We start from the raw sequence: 21658 nt of genomic DNA on the forward strand, positions 1-21658 counted from the left end.
CCGTGTCCTTGTCGCACCGGGCATCCCTCGATCGCAGCGACGCTAGCGGCTTGACACGTTAAGAGGCCCACGTCGAAACTCAGAGTCGCAAGACCTGTATGTAAGACCGTGATACAAATTATCCAGCATGAACTATAGAATCCTTTCCGAAAGTAGATCTGTAATGTGGAACAATACAGAGCGCCACCTAGAGAGTATATCAGGGACACGACACTAAACCACTGTAGATAAATCAATTCACCGGATGATTCTGTTGGGCAAAACAATTGAATATCAATCCAATAGGTAAAATGATGAATACATCATTTTAATAATTAAACCATTTAGTCCAATAGCATCCATACCAATTTTGGAAATGAAACGTAACAATGTACAAAACATCAACCTTTACAAAGTCAGTAAGATTTCCAAGGAAGTGTCTAATAACGCCTCGAGGGCACGCGCGGCATCCAAGTTTATACCTATGTTCATTGCTGGGTAGAACGGCAACAAATAGATTGCCAAGTTCGTTCTCTTGATATCAATACATTCATGACTTTCATGCATCAATTATGGCCATAGTTATGGAGACTAGAGATAAGGAGTCCGAACGGAATGCTAGCCAAATGGTCGGTGAAACTGATGAACGATCCGCGGATTGTAACCGCCTGGTAGCGCTACCACTGCGGGCTTCGGCAGCGCGGTGATTTTGAATCGTCGATCCTCACGTATGTATTCTGGGTATGTTCCGATATACACTGCGAGCACTGTTCAGTGCTCTTACTGGGGAGAAATTCGTTCCGTTATAGACTGACAGTATACAGTCGCAGTATCCTAGGGAAATATATGACGTCATAAATCGTCGCCATTTTTCTACTGTGAACACTGGTGCTTTCGAGGTAAGGTGCTCTCAGTGCTTTGATGACGTGATCAACAGCGTTCAGAAATTTAACAGCTTCCACTATTGATAATTATTATTATTGAATATTGTCATTTAAAAATATCGGCCGTTAAAAACAAAAATGGAAAATTTGAATAAATTGTGTTTATTGCAATGTGAAACAAATATTATGTATGAAATGAAAGTAACGCCAAAAAATGTCGATCACAGTATACTGTACTGCGTTCCGTTTTAAGCAGTAACCAGTATAGCTAACTATACAGGAACGGCTTCGCAGTATACTAAATTGACGACACACCTTACAGTGCTCGCAGTGTATATCGGAACATACCCTTTATTCGTAACCAGGCGCTGGTATCTCTTGCGGATACATCCCGAACTACAAGCTCTTTCATCGCTTTCACGAACCACTTTTCGACGATTCCGCCATATGCGTTCGGATTCCTTTACTCTAGTCTCCATGGCCAGTTTTATGCCTATGTGTATGATTGTGGCACCTGTCACATTAATGTCGGCTGTTGTTATGTTTAGCATTTTAAGGTAGATCACAAGTATATGAATTATTTCCAATATGTTAGTGATTAACAGCGGATGTGCTTGACGAATGATAAATATCTACGTATAATAACGCATAAAATATCCATTGACAACCATGGCTACGATTAACGGAATACTCAAAGCGGTGGATACATTGAAAAATTTGCAACTTCAAGATACTTCCCACGATTGTGCCGCCAGGTATTTTCATTATATGACTTTAAAAAATAAGCACTATTCAGCGTTTTCAAGCGCACTTCATGCACGTAAAATGCATACCTACTGTACACCCGTCCGTATATACGTCTTTTATGTAAACTTCTATATTGATTTTCGCGTCACAGATATGCTTACATGCGATTAGAAGTATTGGAGTTTGAATTGAGATTTCATCTTCCAACGAGGTTATGTCAACCAAAATGACAAATGTCCTTATTGTTTACAGAAAAAAAGAAAAAATCGCGTACTGCACTACTGTGGCAGACGGCATATGCTCTTCTGCCGCTAGACTCACTCCAAAATTTTCTCAAGTTCTTAACGTCGCTATAGAGACGCTGCTAATGCTTTGTGATGACTCGGAATCAGATGTCAGAATGGTTGCCGACGAATGCTTGAACAGGATAATACGAGGGGTATGCTGAAAATTTTAGTATACATTCGATGTAAACATATTCAGGGGATACATCATTAAGTTGTACCATCTTTCAACTTTGAAGCATCTTTAAAATACTTGTCATACTTTAGGCAAAATGTACAGACCCCAAACCATATTTTGCTTCCCATATTTGCCTTTAAATATTTTTAGGCTCTATGGGATACATGCATTTCAGACTTTGACAATTAGTTGAATGATTCTGTCACCCTCTAACATCAACATAGTGTCCAGCTCATTCGGAATAACTGGTAAAAGTTGAGAGAACAGTTAGGGGTAGTCAGTTGATTTTGGCATAACGTTGTCTAAATGATAAAGAAAGTAATTATGCAGGCTGATCCCTATACAGAGTTTTGAAATTAACTGTAATGACAATGATTTCAATTGTTAGCATTAAACATAAATATTAGATGAATAAAGTAAAAGGTTCTGAAATTCAATGATTGTTTACATTTCATTGTAAATGTGAATTTTATAATGACTCACGTCATTCCATTTATTACATTTTATAATAAAAATTCAGGTTCATAAAATCTCCATCAGTTGTTGATTATGATAGAAGAAGTGGAATAGTCCTTTGATCAAGTTAGTCAGGATTATTATATTTTACTGGAATCTTGCAGTAGAATTTAAAAAACGATTAAATTTAATTTTGCATTGTACGGTATACATAAGGTTTTAAAATTCTAAGAGGAAGTTAAGGAATTTGAAGAATAAGTTATTGCAAAATGAATAATGCTGTTATCGAAGATTTTGCATATTATCCAGTTGCATTGTGCAGTATTTTTACAAACTTTCTTGCCCAATGGTGAAAACGACTGAAAATTAATGATAAAAACTACAAGAAATTACTGAATTTGCTAGGCACCGAGGCTAAGTATATAACGAATTAATTCTGCTTCTATTTGATAATAGTTCTTCTTATTGTCAGGCTATGACAGATGGCAACATAGTGAAGGTACAAATCGTGTTATATTGCGAAATAAAAAAGAACGGTACTGCCCGAACATTAAGAACTGCACTATGGAGGTTCGCGCAGCTGGGGCACATGATCCGGCCGCTGAAAGGAAAGGCTTACGTGGCAAATCTGATACCTTGCATTGTAGCTATTGCTCAGCGTTCCGAAGAATCTGTTATCGAGACACTAGCCAATTCTTTACCATTGATTTTGAAAACTCTGGGGAATTTTACAACAGATAGCAATGTGAAGGTAAATAAATTGAAACAAAATACGAAATTTGTTCATCTGGATACTACGCCATATTTAAATGAGTGTGTTCTTTACTCACATTTAGCCTTAGCAAATTTTAGAAAAAAAAATCTAGACTCTCGTCACAGAATAAAATAATCAATAAACGCGATTGCTGTGCAATTAATAATCGGCGATTCATCTCCCATTCATATAACACACAATCTATATGGTGCTGTAGCTCATGTGTTTGAACCCGTATTAAACACAATGGCGAGCCTCTTTTCACATCAATATTTTGAATTGTCACCCAATTTCAGAGTATGCTTATCTTCCAGTAGATTAGACATCGCTTTATTTGCGAAATTGGCTTCGGTATATGCTATGAGGCCGACAGGATGTTAAATTGTCCCGTTGAACATTTGGTTTTCATGATAATTATAATTTTCAGACTCTACTCAATGCATTCTGTCAAAACATACCTTCAACACAGGCTGTATTCCGCAGAACAGCAGCTAATATGATTCTTACGACTTGCTTGAACTCTCGAAATCCTCAGGCTTTCTTATTGCACGTTTTACAGTATATGATAGGTGAGGAAGATTTTTTAATCACCTAATTTGCGTGTGACACTTTCGCTTCTAGATCAAACTGTAGCATTCTATGCTACATAGTCTATGAACCTTTGAGGCCATGAGTTTAAAATTTGGAATGCTAATGTAACAAATACACAGAGAGACAATTTAACAACCACAATCATTCCTTCAGCCTTTGGTTGTTGAAACAACTAAACTTTTTACCTTTGATACGCTGTTACATTAGCGCTACAAATTTGAACCTTGTATTTTCATCTGTGTTGTATCAAAATAAGGATATTATTAATTGTTAGGAAGTTTACCCTCTCAGAATCCTAAACGGAACTTACTTATCTCTTGATTAGATACTCTTGTGCCAATAACTGATGACGAAGACCGTGTTACAACGGTAATTGGAGTATTTGGCTGTCTAAGGATAATAATACCTCATATTGATGAAACATCAAATTTGAGCCAACCTGACGTCCCCCTTCATAGCTTTATACAGGTGTATGAGCTATGTCTACACTTTGCCAGGTGGCATTCCGATCACAATGTCGTCAATGCAGCGTTGGAGACCTTGGCTCAATTACTACAATTCCCTTTAAAAGAATTGGTTCCGATCTTGGTTTCCTGTCAAGGGATTACACGGAGCAGGATAGCAATGAATGAAAATACAGCCCGCCTTTCTTTGGGACCGATGAGTGGTTCCAATGTAACAATATCTGGAAGAAATTTGGATTCGACATTAAATCTTTTCGATCCAGATATTCCTGAAATTAAACCAACCGTAGAGAAATGGATTGTTGATTCGGAGAATGTATTACCAGTGATTCAACGACCCCATATCAAACAAGCCGACACCAATCAAGTCATAGGGAAAAAGGAAAAGTCTTTGGAGAATTACAGCAGCCTGATCATCGGATCTCTTGACAGTAAGATTATAACGATTTAATAGACACAACTAAAACAGCGATTGTGCTGGCGATGTAGGAATAAAAATGATGTTCGTAGCATGATAATATAATCTCATACATTTGTGTGTTTCTTATGTAATGCATGTTGAAGTTAGAATATTACTTCAAGGTGAGGGAATCGAGGAAGAGAGCGACACTGGAAGTGATATTGGGAAGGCGGAGCGTTCGCCTGATCTTAGTTTGCCGAGTTTACAATCTAAAGAAGACGAGTACTTGGACGAGGTATCATCGTCCGTAACATCTTTGCATAGAACATCGTCCGGAGTTCTATATCACGAATGTGACATAGGAATGTTCACTGACGCGGACGTACCACTAAAATATTGTTGTCGATACTTGGTGTCGTCGTTTCTGCTGACTGGAATTCCTGGTCAATTGATACCTGACAAAATGTTTCGAGTTAGCGTTAAATCACTTGCTCTAACTTGCATTGGTCATATTTTACGACTTTATCCAAACTTACTTTTATCAACAATTGATAAAACGCCGAATAGCAATGCAGAACAACAATACATCAGCGATATATTACTTTTTGCTAATCATATGGATCCTCAAATAAGAGGGAATGTTGCCATGGTAATTGGATATTTTCTGAAAGCTGTTTTCCTTCAATCTGGTGATAAATACAGAAATATGGAAATATTTCTAAGGTCGACCGTACCTGATAGAATGAAGGATAATATCTTATCGTTAGAAAATCTTACAGCGCTACTATTAGAGGTGAGCAGTTTTTTCCATTTTATATATTCTAAAATTACATCTAAAGTGCTTGAATATGTACCCAATGCTAAAGACAAGAAAAGAAAACTATAATAAAGTGTGTGTTATTTATAGGGATTGAAGGACGAATCGGCTACAACATGCAGACAAACACTTTTAGCATTAAATCTATGTTTGACTGAACTGATAGAGTCAGCAAATAATAAGTATGCTTTACCAATTCTCAAAGCTCTGCCACTACTTGTTAAAAATCCATATTTTCTTGTTAAAATCAAGCTAGTCGAGGTTCTTAGCAATTTGCCATACACAACCGTCGAGTACATAACAGGTGGTCCGCATTTTCAAAAAAATGTTATCTCGGTAATGGTTGAGTTATTGGGGGACCAAGATCAAAGGGTACGTCACGCTACAGCTACTGCTATTGTTCAGTAAGTAAGAAAATTTTAAGGTGGATACTTTCTTTCAATGATAAAAAGGGTTTTTATGGATCGATTTCTATTGTTCTGCAAATGTCTCAAGAGCTTCAGCAGTATATTGAAATTTTCTGAAAAAGTAGAATAGTCTGACCACTATTTTTTTTCAGGATTGTTCCCTTGCTGTACTATCAACATCCGCACGAAAACACAGTGACAAGGAAGGCGTCTAAATTAACTGAAAGATATTTATCCGATATGATATCGAACCCATTAGAAAATTCATCTTTCCAAACAGGAAACAACTCATCGTTCAACAGTCTGCCAAAACCTTTCGATTCGTTATGTCAACAGGATGGAGATGAATATGACGAAAGAATAGAATCCGTACTATCGAGAATAATTAGTTTGCTTACGCAAAAACTGGTCGTAGGTTCGTCAAAGTACTTGAACTACGGGTGTTGTGAGACGCTTAGTTTACTCAGTGAAACATTCTTAACGACGATTTATCCAAGAGCCTGGGATTGTTTAATTCCAAAACCAATTGTCAAAAAGACATACAAGAGGTCCAACAGCCGTGGAGATACAATAAACGAAGCACAGCCAGCTGGAGGTCCTGTTGCACCCACAAGTAATGCATTGATATCCTTAACTGTGTCTTTTTTATCTTCGTCCCCGTTGAGCCTAGACCTTTCAACTCACAGACATTTGATGATTTTGGCTGGGAACTTGGCGTCAGGAATGGCTGTGTGCAATTTAAAGCCAAATGAACCTGTGAACAAAAGTGATTCCGAACCAGTTAAATTGTGGGGCTTGTTCAAGGAGAAACAAATTCATCAGCATTTCGAACAGCTCTTGACGCATGTCGTCAGAATTCTCAATACTTTTGTACATGTCATTGATGAGGTACATTTGCAGCATCCGAATACTAAATCTGCTCTGCCACCTCTGCCAACTGCTCAAGCATTATCTCCTAAAAGAAAATTGATTTCCGATCAGAAATCTAAAGATAAAGAGGAAAAGACATCCAGCTCGAAGTTCGGTCGGGAACAAATGGGCGTTTTTACCAATTTTCCACATTATATGAAATTGTACGAGATTTTAAAGGCTGCTAATACAAATTATAAATCTACATTAGAATCCGAAGCAAGTAAAATGTATCTCTCACTGTTGAATGCGACGTTACAAGTGTTATCCCAAATCTTGGAAATAGCGACTATACATGAAGCTGGCAGGATAGCGGAAGAAATATTACATTATTTGCAAACAACGGTTATTTTGTCTCCAACAGCAACGGTCCAATGTGTACAGCAGCTGCTCAAATGTTTGTTTGGAAGTAACTTGAGCGTTCGATGGATAGATCCAGATTATCAGAAAAATTTCGAGAGAAGAAACATCTTTAGAGATGATTCCAAGGGTTTTTATACACAATGCTTTCAAACACCAGCAAGGCAAATGGCAGATATGATTAAAACTATCGGCAATAATTGTCGAAGTGGGAATGATCCTAGTTCTGGGTGAGTTTTTTAACGGCTTTGAGTTTGAAATTTTGTTAACTTTTCTGATATGACTCTGCTACAAACGACAGAGTAAATCCTGATTTAATTCTCAATGAAATCTGAGGTGTGAAAGTTTTCAAACAATTTGTATGAATAAAAGAAAACAATAGTTCATCCCTTCAAAATTGTTCATAAGGTCAAACAATCGTTATTTATTTCTGTTATTGTTTATTACAGCTGGATAGGTCTCATTCAAAGAAAAGGGGACCGTAAAATGAGCTCAGTATTCAGAAGTTTGTCACGGTATCCCGATCAGAAAGCATCGGTTGCCTCATTTATTCGACTTTTCGAACCGATGGTCATCAAATCATTGAAACAATACACAGTCACAAGTTGCGTATCATTACAATGCAGAGTGTTGTTGTTGTTAAGTCAATTGGTACAACTACGGGTGAATTACTGTTTGTTGGACCAGGATCAGATATTTATTGGCTTCGTTCTAAAGCAGTTTGAATTTATCGAGGACGGATACATTCATGAAACTGAAGAATTAATACCAAAAATATTTAACTTTCTTGTTCAGCTGTCTTATGAGAAATATCACTCCAAGGTGATAATTGGCATCCCGAAGATAATTCAGTTATGCGATGGACTCATGGCCAGTGGACAGTCACCTCTAACTCACTGCATCCCGGCTCTTGTACCTTTAATTGAAGACATATTTCTTATCAGGGGTTCAAGTTCAACGGTGGCAGAACAAAAGGAATTGGAAACAACCAGAGATGTTTTAGTATCTATGTTGCTAAGATTAGTCGAGTATCATCAGGTAATCCAATTGCTAGCCGCCTGTTTAACGGAATCAAGATACAGCAGCGATGGTAACGGTGAAGAAAAGTGGACACGATGGTCTAGGCTGACCATAGATTCAATTCTACCCGTTCTAGCTTCTGGTAAAGTCAGACTCGAGTCCAAGGAGGCTCACATCGCACTAGTCAAGCTTTTCTCAGCTGTGTCGCCAACAGTATTCAGACCGGTCGATCCGTTGCTCAAAGTATTGTTCATCCAAACACCAATGGCACAAGATTCCGTTCTGACTATGGAACGCTGGCTGGGAATGGTAAACGTGGTTTTACTTGCTTTAATATCATATGCCAAAGAAGAAGCCATGCTTGCTCGACTCTCGGATTTGAGCTTGTACAATGCCAACTTTTATTCTGGTTCTCTGTACACCTCAAAGGAACCAATGTCCGATCCGTTGAATGTGAGAAGTGCGTCCGCATACGACATTGCGCCAGAGAAAGTATTAGCCAGGTTCCTATTTAAAGTTATTGGCTTGATTACATCCAAGGTGTACGATCTAGTTGGTCTTATCAATTACAAAAACCACGATTGCTATCTGGGTGCTGCTAATTCTGTAGGAAGCGACAACTATTTGATACAACAATTTTCATTCTTTTTACAATTGAGTATTCACATGTTCGAGTCTGGTAGCCACTGTAAAGTTGCTAATGCCGCAATGCAAATGATGCAAGGGCGAAACGTACTCCAGGAAGACAGGTTAATGTTAACCGAATTGAATTTTCTAATGCTCCAATTAGCGAGCAAATGTCCTATACTGACGTGCCAGTGGGCATATCTGATGACGCTTCTTAGTTACAGTGAAATGTACTTTTGGGAAGAGATTTTAGCCAAACAGTCACCAAATAATGCAGTACGTTCAACTCTCAGCAGGTACAACCCGAGTGCTGTGAACTCCGACCAAACAGAGCTAACGAGCAACCTGTGCAACATTAATGGAGAAATTGTAAGGAAAGGCAGCACCATACTATTCTGTGACTATGTGTGTGAGAATATTAACGATGCCGAACCACTAACCTGGCTGTTGGTAAATCATATTGAGGAAACTATATCTCTCGCTAGAGAACCTCCAGTAAAAGAACTCCTGGCCGCGGCGGTTCATAGGAATCCGGCAGCGAGTGGTCTCCTTGTTCAGGCGATAGCTGCTAGGTGCTTAGATCTGTCAAAGCCTAGTTTTGTAAAAAGATTGCTTCAGTGCTTGGAAGGTACCCACCAGTCTCAAAGCGGAGCTCTAATTTTGGCAATGGTACCAAGACTACTCACTTCGAAACATATAGCATTGTGTAGACTCGCGGCAAAAATTGCTAGTCGAAGGGCTGAAGTTTTGCTAACATTGAATACTGAGGACATTAAGACGCAGTTGCCTAGAGACGATTTCATAGAGATGATGAACATTTTGTTATCGACGAGATTGGCGAAGAAATATGGTAGCCTAGTTAGCTTGCTGAACAAACTCGGTGCTCAACACTACGATTTGTCACCGTTGGAATTAGAACAGCGTCGGCCTTTCAATCCGTCGAGCATCAAGGGTATCCAGCTTGATAGGAACTGGTTTTATCTTCAGACTAAACTTCGTTGTTGTCATAATAATAGAAAATACAGTTTACTAGAATCTGCTGAACTACTGGGTAATATGAACTATGAAGACTCTTTGCAAATTATGTCCTCTAATGATTTTAATTCAAAAATCGTCAAGGAGTGCTTCAAGTTGGGCATTAGATATACAGTTAAAAAATGTCAAGAGCTTGGATTCAGTAGAAACGGTGAAGAAACTGATATTGTGTTCGAAGAAAACGATCTCTACAAAGCGGCAAAGGAATGCTTACTGCAACATGTACAGAATATCAACGAACTCGTGCCTAAACAACGTGAAATTTTTCATCCCGTAGGTCGAGACATGAGTACTAAGGAGGCTAAATACGCAGCCAAACTTTCGGAGCTAATGAACGACAATGTTTACTGGAATACTTTGCTTACAATTATTCCATCCGTTACTGTATACATTGAAACATTACCAGTGCTAGTGAAATATGGTCTGTCAGAGATCGATACGAAATTCGAGGATGTTTTGGCAAAGTTCGGACTGCTCTGCTTTGAAGTGATACACTGGATGATTAAGGAATGTGAAAATGACAAGAGAAAATTAAACCCAGAAGAATTGGAGTCGGCATTAAGGTGCGCTGAGGCAGTATTGAAGAATCAGAATCTGCATAAAGCATTTGGCAGTAATCATTACTGGGTTTGTACTGCGTCAGCGACGTTGACAAGGATTGTCGAACATTTTTTGGCTTCTAATCAGCGTCTTCCAGTCGTCAACAGTTGCGGACTAAAACCAGCACTAGAAAATAATGAAACAAGACCTTACGCACAAGCCTGTATAGAAATGGCAATGCTTGTTGCTTGGCTGGAAAAATATCAAGGCGAGGGTACTCCGGATAACATTCCATTATTCTTATTCAATCCAATTAAAAGTCTGATTATAACTGTGAGCAGAGAACCTTTAGTCAATTCTTTTGTTCTCACTCCTCCGCTAGTTTGGAAGCATGGCTGGCACGTAGTCGGCTCAGGTCCCACCAAATGTCTTGTGCCGTTGTTATCTTCTGAGTCAAATTTGTTGCACGAAGTCGAAGTACTTGAACAGTTTATTTATCGATTGACATTGTTAGGATGGACCTCCAGGCTTCAGTTTGAGGAAACGTGGATGGCGTTGTTGAGTTTATTAAATATCACTCAAAATGAGGGCATGTCGTTCGATGAATTAGCTGTTTCCATTCAAGCGACTAGCTTGGCTGTTCAAGCTATAACCAATCTGTTGACCCAGACATTGCTTTTGCCGTGTCCCGGGAATCCGGTAAACAGCACTTTCATTCACCAGTCAAGAGATCCACAGCTTTCTGTGCATAAAATTAACTCTCAGAAACTGTACTTGATACAAGAAACCCTGATATCAAAGTTTGAGTATGTTAATGAATCCAAAAGTATGCATGGGTTGACTCTAGATCACATTTTTCGCCGAGGGAACATTGAACGGGTTTCTAACAGGCATCAATACAGTTACAGTCAGTTTTCCCTACCTTATTTATGGGCGTCATGCTCTCTGCACGAAGACAAACTCAGCTCTAGTGTTTTGGAGTTAAAGAAATATCGTAACAACGTTTTGGAGTCTTTATCTTTGGACCTAAATTCTTGTCTCCACTTTTTGCTGGAGCTCTACTCGTCATGGACTATGCCACGCGTAAACACACCCCTGAGATTATTAAACGAAGTGACCAAATCAATACTAGCTATCTCAGAATTATTTACAGAGAGATTTCAGTATCAATGGATGCTTGATACTTGCTTGGATTTGTCCAGGGTTCATCCAATCGAGAATGAAATCTTACATCAGTACCTCGTTATTGCAGTGTGTAAAGCTACTGCTGTTCTCACCCCACTAGTAAGTTTATTTGAACTCGAAAAATGTTAGACTTACTTACGATATGGAACCATTTACCACAGTAAATATTTTTATAGAATGGTGAAACTCTTGAAAAAGTGAAACGTTTGGTAGAGACAAGTTTAAAATCTGGTTTCCTGCCAGCCAGAGTCTTTGCCTTGCAAGGAACCCTTTATCTCTTGCAAAGTGCTGTATTTGCCGGCTGTGAAGAAACTATGAATATTATCCATCCATTAGCCATAGAGTATATTCAGAAGCACATAGATGCTCAAGATTCGCAAGGGTGAGACCTCATAGTCATATAAATATTCTCAAATTTCAAATCACATACGCTTCGCATATTCCGTATTCATATCATTATGTAATTTAGTGTTCTCAGCCAGAGTGAAGAGCATCAAGGAGTAATGTGGGCTCTAGTCTTTTTCCTGTTGGAGCATGCCGAAGATACGCCGCCAGACGCAGAAGCTCCGGCAGTGCTGGAACTGGTGCTTTCTCTGGTCAATACTCAAAATATTTCAACTTCTCTTCACCAAACGTTGTTACAAGTAAGCAGAAAGCATATTTCCTATTATCAATTACAATGGGAGTGGATTTTTCTATAATACAACGCGTACCATTGGTGTATAAAGATTGTATTGAGTTATTTGGTTCTTACTTCGTCATACATGCTTCATTTCAGGGTTTGGAGCGATTAGTTGCAACAAGGAGTGTAGTTGGTAAAGTTGCAGAACAAATCGTGAAAGTTGCAGTTGATAGACTGAAACAGGCGAGTCCGATTCTGGCATTACCTGCTTTGCAGTTACTGCTAACTTGTATGTATACTGGTGCAGCCGAGAAGTTGAACAATCCAGAGATTGAGGAACCTTTACCTGACGAGGAGCCTGAAGTATTGGTGCAGTCTATCGAAAGAACGTCTGCAATTTTTGATCGAATCAAAAAGGGATACCCTATGGAAGTCGAGGTGTTATGTGCAGTTCTACCAGGTGTTCTTGGCGATTTTTTCCCACCCTGGGAAATTCTCACCAAAGTAATTGGGGAATTTTTATCACCTCAACAACCTCATCCCAGATTATTATCTGCTGTTGTTTTCCAGGTGAGTAGTTTTATACTAGAATCAAATGCTATTACTTTATTAATACTACACCTTACCAGAGTAATCGAAATTGTTTCAAACAAACAAAATATATAATACTCGATTCAAACTTGAACAAAGCACAAGACTAGAAAGTAACGGTTTTTAAATCAGATTAGTAACTGAGCCATGTAATTTGGCCAGTTGAAATTTTTGTTATTAGACCTCAGATTTTTACAAATTTTTATTTTTTAAATATTATTATAGATTTGCAATGTATGCGCTACATCAATAATTATCATTTATCTTCAAGCGAGCTCGTGTACTAGCATGGGTATAGTACTAGTTCTTTATAATATTGTGCTAGTTTCTTCGAAGCCTTGATGATGTGAGTAAAATTTTCCTTCGTGATGGATAATAAAGATTAAATTCTAATCTCTAAGGTATGTGAAAGAGCTTGCAACAGCGCACAACTGGGACTACTGCAGGAATGGGTAGTTTTCAGCTTACCAAACTTCATACAGAGTTTACCAATCGCAATGTCAACGTGGTGTTTGTCTTGTTTCTTTATTAGTGCATCGACAAATCCCTGGCTCAGAGCATTGTATCCTTTTCGTTCTTCACGAAGAATAATAAACTATTCTATTCTACAATGTCAGCTGAAGCTGATCTGAGCGATTTTAAACTTCGTTTATCATTCAAGACTAACTAATTGCATGAATATATTTTCGTTTTAAAAATATTTCTTAACTTTGTAAATGAAGCTTTCCACATGTACAGTCAAGAATTGGAAAGTACGAATACGAGGATAAAAAAATTCTCTGCATATCGGCAGCTGATTTTTACCAGAAGGTAGGTAGGATGCACAGCTACATTTCATTAATGTTACCAAGACAGCTTTTTACCTTTAATATTTTTCAAATTCGAAAACTAGCTCTCAAACACTAATCAAAAGATGGCATTCGTTGAGACTTTTGAAACAGCAGCAAAGGAACCAGGCACTCCATTCAGTGATATTTTAGCATCTCTATAACTGGTGTTAATCACTGGGCTTCCTACCTCGACATGACGTAAAAGAATTTAAAAACTAAATGGGTATTTAAATAAATATTATATGTTCGTTTCACTGTACAGTACGAAATTTTATGCGCAATGTTACTGAAGCTGTTATTGATTTTAGATTTATATGTATATAATTATCATTATATTTATTGATGCGCGTCGACAAAAGGAGAAAGTAACAATAAATTTTATTTTGTAATCAAAACTTGTTGTGCTAATACCGAATGACGGCAATAATCTTCCTCGAAATCCGTCCAATTTTTCACTTTAATTTTCATGGCTAACAATGTGAAATTCAATAGCTAAATGCGCGCAGCTACCAAAATTATTATCACTGTCATTAATTGAATTTTGATCAATTTTTTCCATGGTTTAAGGAAAATGAGTGAAAAATTGCAATAATTGTTTTCTTAATAATTTTCAGGATCTTCGTGAAAAAAAATATCTATTTGTGTTTTATTTTTCGTCAGAAATAGTTTAACAGTACCTGAAATTCCAAACCTTGTTTCTTTTAATTATTATCTTCCATGACTCATTCTATAGCAGTAAATAGATATGTATCATTTATAATTGATCACAGAAAGTATAAAAAGATAGGTAAATGTGCATCGGTTCACGCGAAACGTCTGACAGTGGACTTCAATCGTTGTAGAAATTTCTATTATTTTCGTCTGTTTTTAGACATATAAAATCTATACCAAAAGAGCTTCAACGTAAGGTAATAAAAGATTTCAATGAATGATATTATACTTGCACCAAGAAATAATCCTGCAGCTCCACCAACTGAAACTGATCGAAAAGATTTTAATAATTCAATGCAATTGTATTACAGATTCTTTATACAGATGTTGATTGTCTTTTAAATTGTGATAGCCAGGAAATTGCAAGGGTGAAAAAATCAAATTTTGGTCAGGATCGGAGAGTATGATTGGTAACTTACCTAAGAATTCAGTAAATCCGAAGAATACTTCACGACGCATCTTGGTGAAGGGAAATTCAATATCAATGTTTACCGCCCTGACTGGTATGACGTCTACTCGGTCACTTTTTGAATAAAAATATCGCATATTGAGGGTAATCATATTCCAAAAATAAAGAAAGGCTTGTAAAATTTACTAGTTCTCACTATTATTTTTAACAAGAGAAAATCCTGTTCTCCAAAACATAAAAAGAAATTTGAGATGTCGACAAAAAATTTATCTTTAAAAGCTCGAATTTTCTTCAGTTTGCCTTTTCAATTTTATAATAGTTTGGACAGTCTACATAGCTAGTGGACTTCTGGTGGGGAAATATTTTGACTCCAATTTGGGTTCACAAAGAATACTCACATGTTGTAGGCAGTCCCAATACGAATATTTGGATACCTAGCTGTATTACAGTTTTCTGGGCAAGTACACAAATGTTTGTTGTTGCTCTTCAATGAAATTATTGAATCAGAAATACCCGAAATACAATGTAACTGTGTTGAATTACACACTGGAACTCCAGCTGTGGATAGAATACAACGAATTAGGAATTTCTTCACATGATATAAAAGACATTGATTTGGCGCGGTGATTAGTTATTAAACTGAGCAAACTTTTTTACCTCTCTTATTGGTGCCGTATTTTGTGAAGAGAAAAAAAGTAATCACATAGTTAAAAAAAATGTGCACATCAATTAACACAAAATCGCACCGCTTTTCAGAATCTTTGGCAATTCCAATATATCTGCAGTTACGAAATTGAAGACTTATCGGACCGTTTGAACTGTTTATTATGATACTGGACATGGAATCGAACCTGCAGAATGATTCAACACACTGAATAGTACTCACGAATCGGTCTTGCGAAATACGGGTAGCATCCACATCGACTTTTTATAAAATTATATCTACATTCTAAGATACACATGTTACGTGTGTAGACTGGCCACATCTTTAAGTCTCCGTCTTCAGGAAAATTGCATTCCCGTTGACTCTTAGACATTTCTCTCAGTTCATCAGAGCCCTCCGTTTGTTGAACATCAATTTTTATATCTATGACAGACATTTCTTTTAAATTGTACCACCAGGTGTTTAGTTCAGGTAGATCGTTCGGATAGTGTAACGCCAGCTGTTGATGGAAAAAATTTAGTTTTGCTTACTTCTTTTACGTGCCTATGATTTCCACATTCGTAAAAAGTGCCCGTGCAAAAAATTCTAATAGTTTTAAGGACACCAGTTATAACATAAAATTTTTGATATAAACATGGAGAACTTGCTTCGTATGACAAAGGAATTGCCTGGATGTTTATCCTGTCGTTTCGACGAGCGTACTTGTATGTCGGTAAAGATCTCTGTGGGAAGATGGTCCAGTTATTTGACACCCAGTAGCTGAAAGGGAAATATTGTACGTAGCAGATGGAGACTAGTACTGGAATATGTGAATTCATTAATATGAAATCATGAAAATTCTTACTCTACTGACGAGTAATTACTGTATGCACCATATAGGGCTGTACATATGCCTTTTTCTGTGACAACCAGACTTTTGTAAGTCCCGGTACACTCCTGCAAACCGCATTGATTTGGTTCATAGTCGATATGCAAGTCCCGGATTATTTCCAACCAGTTGTCAGGTGAAGTACCGTTGTATATTGGCGTTTGATTTAGAGTTGAGTAGACTGGTCTTGATATGAAGTGAAAAAAATTTCTTGCCTCTTTTGTATCTTCGACTCCAAATCTTTTACAACAACATTGTCTAACGTTAAAATATGCGTGACAAATGAAATTGATAAGTTCCGATTTTTAAATATTGAATGTTCTGCCATTGTGTGAGTGATTTTTTCAAGAAAGTCGTAGTTGAATTCAAAGAATCAGGTAAAATATGCCGCAGTTGCTTTCAAAAACTGCAAACTACTTTGATAAGTTCAAAAAAAGAATTTCTTAAACTTACGACGACTTTTAATAGTTTTCGTGTTTAGAAGTTTCAATTATTTGATGTGATTTCCGATACAATCATTTATTATAATTATTTATTATGTAAAACACGAATTGGAAACGTTTCCTTGTACGCAGGTAATTATTTTCTGTAATCGTCTTGGAAATAAATCTCGTAATGTATTTCATTTCGCAGGGATAAACACTCACTTCTTGAAGACTGCCGAAAACTTATCCGTGGAAATGTAGTCGTCCATGCATATAGTCAAGGCTGGCTTCGTGACGTTAAAATTTTTGTAATCAATATCAAGTACTATTGCTGTCGGATTATTCTGGTATTCAAACCACGAATACTGTAGCGATGATGCAATCAAACATCCAAGAGCCGTTTCAACAAAAATTACCGTCAAAATCCTAATGAATCAATTAAAACACATGTGACAAGCTGTATTTGCATCTACACTCTTAGTTTTATAGAAAGTATTCTAAGTTGACAGTTATTTTACGCTAAAAATGATTATTGATTTATACTCCCTGGCGGAAATAATTTTCAGAAACTTTTATAAATTTTCTCGAATTTTGTCAGTGTGTCGGTTTATGACATTTTCGCAATTTTTATGCAAAATTTCCGAGGGATTTTAATAATTTCTGAAAATTCTGAACAAGTATTTAAATTTCTATTCAGAATAATAATTTTATCGGTTTTATGAATAAAAATTTGCTATTTCGAGAAAATTTCTGAGAAGTTTCAAGAATTCTCGTTTGACTGAAAATATTTTTCCAGAAAATTCAATTTGATCTATTGTTCAGAACTTTGCAATCGTTTACCAAGATACATCAGATCTCCGATTTTTTCAGGTTTTTACTACAAAATGAAGTTCTAAAAAGATATCAGTTTTCTCCATAAGTTGGCCCGTTTTGGTTCATGAACTCGACTTAGTTAGAAATAGTCAGAAACCCAAAAACTGAGTGCGTTCCGATTATTTTCTATGGAAATCGAATTGATTCTGAGTCGTTCCAAGAAATGCATTAAATTTTTACATGGAACTGAACTTAGTTAGAAACTCAAAAACTTGGCTTGCTTAACAATTTCTATGGAAATCGAAATTACTCTCGGTCGTTGTTAGAAATTCATTCGATTTTTCCATGCAACTGGACCAGGAGCGGATTAAGCTTAACTGCTGCCTTAGGCTTGCACACAAAAGCCCCCCTTTTAACGCAGCGTAGGTTCGGTGAAATGAAATAAAATACCTGATAGATTGAAAATGATTATTATCAGTTTTTTTAAACGTTTTTTTTCAATTTTGCGGAGCAACCGGATATATTGTTCCAAATAATGTGAAAAAATCTCTGTAAAATGTGGATGCGATCAACAAATATTCAGAGAGGGCTCCCGTACATCGAAAATTAAAAAAAAAGATAAATTTACGTAGCTAAATTTTGCATTTTTGCTACTGAAAATAGATGTTAATAAGATTGAACGAATAACAAACTTATTTCAAATATACCGGAAATGGTACCATTTAATCATTTCCGAAAAGTGTTGATAGCAATAATAAATTGAAATGCATTAACTGTACAATGTATAAGCTGCGAAGAGTTAATGGAATTACTGATTGATATTAACAATTGTGAAAAAAAATATTTTTGTCCGTCATTCGATCTTTTTAGAATGTATTTTCAGTCACAGAAATGCAAAGCTGAAGTAACGAAGATTAATTTGTCATTTTTCCATGTACGGTAGCTGTCTCTAAATATTTTTTGAACAGATCCACGTTGCACGCAGATTTTTTTTATATAATTGAGAACAACATTTTCAGTTGCCCTGTGAAATTGAAACAAAAAGTGGAAAATATAAAACCTTGTGAAGTATCTTAGAATTGCTCAGACATTTTCAGAATAATTTAAACTGTTACAGAAGTGACGAAAAATTTAGCTCACAAACGTCGGGAAACATGGTATTCTTCTGAGTAATTTCGAGAGAAATTTTGTGAAATTTTTGAAAATTATTTTCGGCCAGGGCTTTGCACAGTTGATCTTTCTGTTTGTTTTTTGAACCCGTCGAGTTCGGGAAAGGCCCTTTTGATCGATTAAAAAAATTATTCATTTCCGGAGGGAAGAAGTGGAATCGGGGGGGGGGGGGGCAGAGTTTTTCTCTACAATGATGAAAATTATTGAACAAAATAAATGCGCTTAGTGTGAAGTAGCTATGATGAACATATCATACGTTACAGTCAAAAAAAGGAGTAATTCTCAAATAAATACTCAAAGTGTCGTGTAAGTGCGTAATAAGGCCAGAAATCCCTTTAGAATTTTCAAAAAATCGATTTTTTTTTTACACATTTCGAAAGTATAATACCCAAAGAATATACTGACCAAAGGAAAACCCGAAATAATGAATATTTGCGGAGTTATCGCATATAGTGTAGAGCGGAGCGACAGCGTGCGGACCGTTAGAGACGGAGCAACCTTCACATCACAATACTTTCTTATTTACCATTTTTTTTAACCAGGCAGATGTTTCGAGAAATTTTATAGAGGGGACATTATAGATATATCTATGTAGCGTGAAACGGTAGGTATACGAAACGATACGTTGCCCGAAAAACAGATTCAGTTTCGTTTGAAATTTTGTCACGAACGGTTGAGTTTATCAAAGTAAAATGCCAAACTATCCGAAAGGTACTCGAGGCAATATAGCTCGAAAATGTGCGAGGAAAAAAATATTTCACGAAATTAATTTACTGATGCGAGCGGGGAGAGTTTCGGTCCGAGTACAAGTAACGAAATAAGTGCAAGTGCTAAAAAACTAAAGTCTACGTGCATAGAGGATGTACGTACAAATCCTTTGCACGCATATAGAATTATTGTGTTTTTAACAGTTTTTACGGCTCTATCAGACATTTTAATTTGTTCTGTATGCAAGCAAAGGGTAAATTTTAATGATTTAGGCCATCGAGGCCTCGGTTTCAAAATTGTCGTTACGTGTCGGTGCGGCAATCGAGAAATTCAATCAGGACCTTTGATTCATACTGGTTACGAAATTAATCGAAGGCTTGTGCTAGTTATGAGACTTTTGGGGGTCGCGAGACGAGAAATCAATACCTTTTGCAATCTCATGGACCTGTGCACTGGATTCAATCAAAGCAGCTACACCAAAATCATCGAGCATATTTATGCAGCTGCCAAGTCCTCATTCCAGTTTTCAATGCAGAATGCTGTCAAAGAAGAGGTGAAAAAAAATATCGAGCATGAAAGAGGAGAAAAAGTTCTCAAAGTCTCTGGTGACGGTACGTGGAAAAAGCGTGGGTTCAAGTTACTGTATGGTGTAACTACGCTCATCGGCTACTACTCTGGTAAAGTGGTCGATTTAGTTGTGAAAAGCAGTTACTGCCAAGGCTGTACGTTCTGGAAAAATAAGACTCATACGAAAGAATATGAGGAATGGTTCGAACATCACGAAGAAAATTGCATGAAGAATCACGAGGGCTCCGCGGGAAAAATGGAGGTTGATTCTATGATAGAAATGTTTTCCAGATCTGAAGAGAAATTTGGCGTAAGGTATTGCAATTATATAGGTGATGTGGATTCAAAAACTTTTAAGGCTATTCTAGAACTAAGTCCTTATGGTGACGAGTTAACTGTTGTAAAAAGTGGATACATTGGCCACGTAGAAGAAGAGAATGGGCACCAGACTCTGAAACGTGAGAAAAGAAGAAAAACTTTCCGAAAGAGGCAAGTTAACGGATAAAGTTGTCAGAAAACTCACGAAATATTATGGTTTGAGCATTCAAAGAAATGTAAATAGTGTTGAAAATATGAAAAAAGAGATTATGGCTACTTTGTATCACATTTTTTCAACAAAAGAAAAGCCAAATCACGAATACTGCCCGACTGGACCCGAAAGCTGGTGTAAATGGCAAAAAGCAATCGCCTTAGGTAAAAATCCAAAATTGGAAGATCTTTCACCCTTACTTCACGAAAGTATCCAAGAGCATCTCCTGCCAATTTATCAAGATTTGTCCAGAGATGATTAGCTAAAAAGGTACTTGGGAGGCCATACCCAAAATGCAAACGAAAGCTTCAACTCGACGATCTGGCGATTGGCTCCAAAACATTTGCATTCTGGCTTAAAAATTGTTGAAATTTCGGCCTACATCGCTGCTGGTATATTCAATGATGGCTTCTCTTCAATCTTAAGGATTATGAATGCGTTGGAAATAGTTGTTGGCACCAACTGCAGAGTTTTCGCCGAAACCTCGGATGAGGCGCGAATTGGACGGCAAACAGACTGAGTCTTTCTGAGACGAAAGAAGCTCGTACTGCCCGGAAAAAACAGCTGGCGGAAGAAAATCAGCTTTTCGAGGAAGATTAAGGTCTGCTGTACGCGCCTGGCATCGCTGATTAACCGGTAAGTCACTACAATTACTAGTTTTCACATGTTGAAACTTTAAACGCGATTATCTCGAAACAACATTTTCAAAAACTGCTCGTGTTGTAGCTCCAAAAGTTATCGTCCGATTTCGATGAAATTTTAGGAGATCACACTCAGTAATATTATCGGAAGGATATACCTAAAGTTTGAAAGATAGCGTGTGAATAAATACCTTTTTAGGGGTCAAGTATGTTGAAAAAATGGTCGAAAATTCGAACTTTAGAGTAAAAGCGCTCCCAAATTTTCAATTTTGCACTTTGTCATCATTTTTTAGGTATATCCTTTCCCTCAATATGTCAGTAAACGAATAACACTTGTTAAATCTTTTTCAGATCAACAGCAAAAGAGTGACAACTGCAGCACTTTTCGATGTCACGGAAAACAGACGTCCGAAGACCCTTAATAACGGCGCTATTTTGCATATCATCGCAACAAAGAAAATTCCTTTCAAACT

General features: G+C 37.1%; 2 protein-coding genes across 4 annotated transcripts; one reads left to right on the plus strand and one right to left on the minus strand.

Moving 5' to 3' along the window:
• Window positions 1–1323: 1323 nt before the first annotated feature.
• Window positions 1324–14075, plus strand: LOC107217510 (huntingtin). Of its 3 annotated transcripts, none has more exons than XM_046734606.1 (15): window positions 1324–1618; window positions 1863–2049; window positions 3001–3279; window positions 3710–3851; window positions 4199–4768; window positions 4920–5530; window positions 5645–5958; window positions 6114–7460; window positions 7680–11736; window positions 11814–12019; window positions 12107–12281; window positions 12416–12829; window positions 13252–13412; window positions 13589–13660; window positions 13743–14075. In XM_046734606.1, exons 1-15 carry the CDS (start codon window positions 1533–1535, stop codon window positions 13828–13830), a joined length of 8709 nt encoding a protein of 2902 aa, XP_046590562.1. In that variant the 5' UTR covers window positions 1324–1532; the 3' UTR covers window positions 13831–14075. The 3 variants fall into 3 exon arrangements, with proteins under 3 accessions (XP_046590562.1, XP_015510552.1, XP_046590563.1); XM_015655066.2 differs by having other exon boundaries at window positions 1325–1618; window positions 13573–13660; XM_046734607.1 differs by lacking the exon at window positions 1324–1618 and having other exon boundaries at window positions 1943–2049; window positions 2985–3279; window positions 13573–13660.
• Window positions 14076–14374: 299 nt separating this feature from the next.
• LOC124293760 (pickpocket protein 28-like) lies at window positions 14375–19213 on the minus strand. Its single transcript, XM_046736060.1, has 8 exons — window positions 19146–19213; window positions 16980–17183; window positions 16309–16572; window positions 15995–16223; window positions 15687–15963; window positions 15199–15358; window positions 14811–14914; window positions 14375–14659 (listed from the first exon to the last, which is right to left on the minus strand). The coding sequence occupies exons 2-8, from the start codon at window positions 17024–17026 to the stop codon at window positions 14532–14534; spliced, it is 1209 nt and encodes a 402-aa protein (XP_046592016.1). The 5' UTR covers window positions 17027–17183; window positions 19146–19213; the 3' UTR covers window positions 14375–14531.
• Between the last annotated feature and the right edge of the window lie 2445 nt (window positions 19214–21658).

Source organism: Neodiprion lecontei, chromosome 3, assembly GCF_021901455.1.
Source record: "Neodiprion lecontei isolate iyNeoLeco1 chromosome 3, iyNeoLeco1.1, whole genome shotgun sequence".
In the NCBI taxonomy this organism is placed as follows: domain Eukaryota; kingdom Metazoa; phylum Arthropoda; class Insecta; order Hymenoptera; family Diprionidae; genus Neodiprion; species Neodiprion lecontei.